This window comes from Amia ocellicauda, chromosome 16 (genome assembly GCF_036373705.1).
Source record: "Amia ocellicauda isolate fAmiCal2 chromosome 16, fAmiCal2.hap1, whole genome shotgun sequence".
Classification (NCBI taxonomy): domain Eukaryota; kingdom Metazoa; phylum Chordata; class Actinopteri; order Amiiformes; family Amiidae; genus Amia; species Amia ocellicauda.
Genome location: NC_089865.1, coordinates 27,065,287 through 27,070,494, shown reverse-complemented (window position 1 = coordinate 27,070,494; position 5,208 = coordinate 27,065,287). Strand labels below are relative to the sequence as shown.

Here is a 5,208-nt window from a genome sequence, read left to right as displayed (position 1 = left end):
ATAATTTAAAAATAGAGACTACTCAATATGAACATACATAGACACACGCACAAAACATGCCTATGCACATGCTGAACTTAATATGTGTATTTTCTGAATATATGTCCTAATACACCTCTGATTCATCAACTCAGCTATGTTGAAAAGCTGTTGTGCTACATAATAAATCTCCCTCTTAGCTGTTTTGGTTGGTGAATACCTACACACATGAAAACACACTAATAAACTGCTTAAATTAACTTGTTTTTCTCTTTAAGGGTAAATTTGCACATTTTCTGAACATGTCACTGAAAATGCATGACTAAATGGGGAAAATTTGCATTGTTTGAAGGGCTATTGTGTTTATCTACACTTTTCATGACGTCTATTCAACTGAAAGCAACGTACATTTCGACGTGGATAAATCATTGCCAAAATCAGGTTGAATAGTTGTTGCATTCTTGTTGATCCATGTCACAACAAGATTTCAACCACGAAACTACATTGACATTACGTTGAGTACCTGCTGGGATTAGGTATACATTTCTACGTCCATTTATTTTTTACATTTTTGTACGTGTTACTGTGAAACGGTGTTTTGAATGGCAAGCAAGTTTAAACATTTTTGAAGTTGTTCCGTATAATTTCTCATTAAATAAAAATACATTACATTATAAATTTACAACTACATGAAATCTAGTTTGGTGTTGAAAATGTTAAGTAATGGAGCTCCCCTGAGAGAAGGCGGGTGAGTTCTCTCTACCGCCCTTTTGTGATCGTTATGCTTCAATCAGGTCCGCTCCTTGAGTATATCTACACAAATTTCATAACTGAATGTACTCAAATATTTAAGTTAGGAAAGTATGTCTGGAAGAGGTAAGGGTGGAAAGGGACTCGGTAAAGGAGGCGCTAAGCGCCATCGTAAAGTGCTCCGTGATAACATCCAGGGAATCACCAAGCCCGCTATTCGCCGCCTGGCTCGGCGTGGTGGAGTCAAGCGCATCTCCGGCCTGATCTACGAGGAGACCCGTGGAGTGCTGAAGGTGTTCCTGGAGAATGTGATCCGTGATGCCGTCACCTACACCGAGCACGCCAAGAGGAAGACCGTCACCGCCATGGATGTGGTGTACGCGCTGAAGCGCCAGGGTCGCACTCTGTACGGCTTCGGAGGATAAACCACTGCCTGACCCGACCCGCTCACAACCCAAAGGTCCTTTTAAGGGCCGCCCACACTTCAAATTAAGGAGCTCTAGTTTCTTGTTTTGTTTAAACATTCTGGTTCTGATATTTATGTGGATATTCACTGTATACTCGATGTATACTGCCTATTACATAGTCTCTCGAGTCACCGTTTAATCGTCAGAGTAGATTATTTCGAGATGTCTTGTGTTAAATATAAAGTTTATAGTAATACAAGTAATTCATCATCGATTGAGAGATTAAGGTATGATTCCTAGATGTAAGGATGTTTGAAAAATACAATAGAATGGTTTTCATTTAATGATACTGGAACACTGAATATTGGAAACCATTAATCTACATCTCTCCTTCATCATCACAGATCTAAATGTACCGTAAAGTATAGATTTAGTCATTTATTGTAAAGTGTTTTTGATCTGTTTATGCCTCATGCATCCTTGGCTGTTCTAACAAAAATTAAATACGATGTAAAGTCTTCTGACAAATACTAAAATAGAAGGCACCATGCTATTGAATTTCTTAAAAAATCAGGTCATATATACAGCTCTGGATAAAATTGAGACCACTCCAAGTTCAGAAATCAATGTTAAGTGGTCTCATTTTTTTCCAGAGCTTTATATATTTTGACATTAAGCTACAAGTTTGTGTTTCTGTATAGCCTAAATAATGATTTTAATAAATTGTTTTATTCCGTGATTTTTGGACATGACTGGATCTTAATCTTAAAATGATTAAACTATTAGTGAAACGGCTAAAAGTGAAAGTCTTTGATGCATGCATTCTCGTAATATTTGCGAGTTCTTATGTATAGATACTCTCAACTAATTACACTATTTTAACTACTTCTATATATAAAGTAGGAACTTTACTGTATGATGGAGATCACTACACTGCAATACAAACAAATCACATTTCTAAGAAAAGAAACAACATGAATTTGGTCTTCTGCGGTCTCCTAAACCTATGAAAGGGTAAAATTGTAGAAAAGTGAACCGAACACGTGTTTAATTTTTAAAGAGATTTTCCAGTAAAACAAAAGAATTCGCCCTATTTGGGTAACATCTGTGTGGCTCTGAAAAGAGCCGTTGTGTCGTTCTCTGGGGTCAGTGTCTAGGCTCGCTCTCCCCGGATGCGGCGGGCCAGCTGGATGTCTTTGGGCATGATGGTGACTCTCTTGGCGTGGATGGCGCACAGGTTGGTGTCCTCGAACAGGCCGACCAAGTACGCCTCGCTGGCCTCCTGCAGAGCCATGACGGCGGAGCTCTGGAAGCGCAGGTCGGTCTTGAAGTCCTGGGCGATCTCTCGGACCAGGCGCTGGAAGGGCAGCTTGCGGATCAGCAGCTCGGTGGATTTCTGGTAGCGGCGGATCTCCCGGAGAGCCACAGTGCCGGGCCTGTAGCGGTGAGGCTTCTTCACTCCGCCGGTGGCCGGGGCGCTCTTGCGAGCAGCTTTGGTCGCCAGCTGCTTTCTAGGCGCCTTTCCGCCGGTGGATTTGCGAGCAGTCTGCTTTGTCCTGGCCATTCTCACAACCTCAAAATCTAAGCGTAGATTCAGAAATAAAGTGACGACCAGCAGGAACCCTTTTTAAAGCAGACCTTGCCTGAAGCCATTGGCTGAGATTTCATCCGAATGATGATTGGTTAGCATGTGAATCCTAACCAGTGATTGGCTGTATTTAAATTTGGGCTAAAGTTAGTTTGTTCTTTTCTCACGGTCCCCCTAATTCATACCGAACAAGCTGCTTTATTGTTGTCCTAGCTCTCTCCCTTCCGCCGTTTTAAACACACTGCAGCTTAATGTAACACGTATACTCTACGTATGAACAATTGAACCGATTATTAAGATATTAAGAATTATTTTTACCTCTAAATAAATCTCATGGTTTGTCATTTGTTACAATAATTGTACTGAGGTTAGTAAGATTGATGATGAAGGGATCAAGATATTGTGTAACTATTGTGTCTACCTATGTCTTAACTATTTAATACATTAATATAGAAGGCTACATTATGATTGTGGTACACTACAAACTGCATATATGCATTTTACAGTACTAGATTAATATAAAACATGTTTTGTATTTACATTTTGTTACCTAAATTATAAGGTTTTGTTAACTGTACAATTAAATGGTGAAAATATCTATATCGTAAAACGGTAGTAGTAATGAGGTTTTATGAACAGGGGAAACAAAATTGAAAAAGGAAATCCGTCCTTTTATTGAAAGCGTGAATGCCTTTTAAAAGAAAAGTTGGGGTATTTCCAGTCAGTCAGTCAGTCGGTCGGTTGGTCTTTACTTCTTGGCGGGCTTCTCGGTCTTCTTGGGCAGCAGCACGGCCTGGATGTTGGGCAGCACGCCGCCCTGGGCGATGGTCACGCCGCCCAGCAGCTTGTTCAGCTCCTCGTCGTTGCGGACGGCGAGCTGCAGGTGCCGGGGGATGATGCGGGTCTTCTTGTTGTCCCGGGCGGCGTTGCCAGCCAGCTCCAGGATCTCGGCGGTCAGATACTCCAGCACAGCGGCCAGATAGACCGGGGCTCCAGCACCGACGCGCTGGGCATAGTTTCCCTTCCGCAGCAGCCTGTGGACACGGCCGACTGGGAACTGTAGTCCAGCCCTGGAGGAGCGAGTCTTGGCCTTCGCTCTCTGCTTTCCACCGGTTTCACTTTTTTATTTTAATAGAATTAAAACATTTTTTACATAGAGTAGAATGGATAGTACGATATTAGTCATCACACATTAAATCATCAATACTAATTCACATTACTACACTATATTTTGATACAATCCATGATATAGTATTCACATTTAGATCATCTTTCTTTTTACTTTTTATATATGTTAAAATTTGCTTAAAAAACATCTCCCCCAGTATGTACTTCACTTCATTTAGTATTTTACATCTCGTTACCCACAATTTCCACTTTATAGTACATATCATCATCCAATAACACCGCTCCTGTTCCACAGTTTTTCAATTAACAAACCAAAGAAATGTTAATGTTAATGTCCACTGCAAGTCCAAGCTTTTTCATACATTCCCACACACATACCACAAAAGGAAAGAAATCATCTGCTGCATTCTCGTATTAAGAAAATAATCTTCACCATGATGCATAAATGGAGAAACGAGTCAACCACATTGTCAGTGCACTGATAACGAGCATTTATTGAGTGATGCACATTATGGAAAGAGACCAAAGAAAGATGTAGAGTTAAGCAAGCAACAACCAATGTGTTTTCTCCCACTGAATTGGCACCTCAAAAGTTTAACAAATGCAAAATCCCTAGCAAGGCATTGTCCAACACAGAACACAGAGTTCAATATCTTGACCCTCCCTCTCTCCATAAACAATCAATCAGAAAGGAATAGACCTACATTCATGACATTACATGTGCAATCAAAGCAAGATAGAGAACACACTGTGTCAGATGCTCCAGCTGGGAATCAAACCCAAGTCACAAGAATTGGAATCTTGTATGATACCTACACCACTGGCGCTGCTGCAAAGCTCTGGTTTTTGTCTCACTCCACTGGGGTGACTGATTCCAAAACGTGTCTTCACAGCCACATGTAAGAACATAAGAACATAAGAACATAAGAAAGTTTACAAATGAGAGGAGGCCATTCGACCCATTCGATCCAAGGATCCTATCCAGTCTGACTTTAAATGTTCCCAAATTTTCTGCTTCTACCACATTGCTGGGGAGTTTGTTCCAGATTGTGACTACTCTCTGTGTGATGAAGTGTCTCCTGTTTTCCGTTTTGAATGCCTTGAAGCCCAATTTCCATTTGTGTCCCCAGGTGTGTGTGTCCCTGCTGATCTGGAAAAGCTCCTCTGGTTTGATGTGGTCGATGCCTTTCATGATTGTGAAGACTTGAATCGAGTCCCCATGTAGTCTCCTCTGTTCCAGGGTGAAAAGGTTCAGTTCCCTCAGTCTCTCAGTAGGAGATTCCCTTCAGACCTGGAATAAGTCTGGTTGCTCTCCTCTAGAGCAGCGATATCTTTCTTGAAGTGTGGTGCCCAGAA

At 41.3% G+C, this 5,208-nt stretch overlaps 2 protein-coding genes and 1 pseudogene across 2 annotated transcripts; 1 reads left to right on the top strand and 2 right to left on the bottom strand.

The window, feature by feature from the left end:
- The first annotated feature begins 842 nt into the window (after positions 1 to 842).
- On the top strand, positions 843 to 1,207 carry LOC136711658 (histone H4). Its single transcript, XM_066688042.1, has one exon. It carries the CDS (start codon positions 843 to 845, stop codon positions 1,152 to 1,154), a length of 312 nt encoding a protein of 103 aa, XP_066544139.1. The 3' UTR covers positions 1,155 to 1,207.
- A 1,037-nt stretch (positions 1,208 to 2,244) lies between these two features.
- LOC136711657 (histone H3) lies at positions 2,245 to 2,760 on the bottom strand. Its single transcript, XM_066688041.1, has one exon. It carries the CDS (start codon positions 2,698 to 2,700, stop codon positions 2,290 to 2,292), a length of 411 nt encoding a protein of 136 aa, XP_066544138.1. The 5' UTR covers positions 2,701 to 2,760; the 3' UTR covers positions 2,245 to 2,289.
- A 710-nt stretch (positions 2,761 to 3,470) lies between these two features.
- On the bottom strand, positions 3,471 to 3,910 carry LOC136711327 (histone H2A-like; annotated as a pseudogene).
- Positions 3,911 to 5,208: the final 1,298 nt, after the last annotated feature.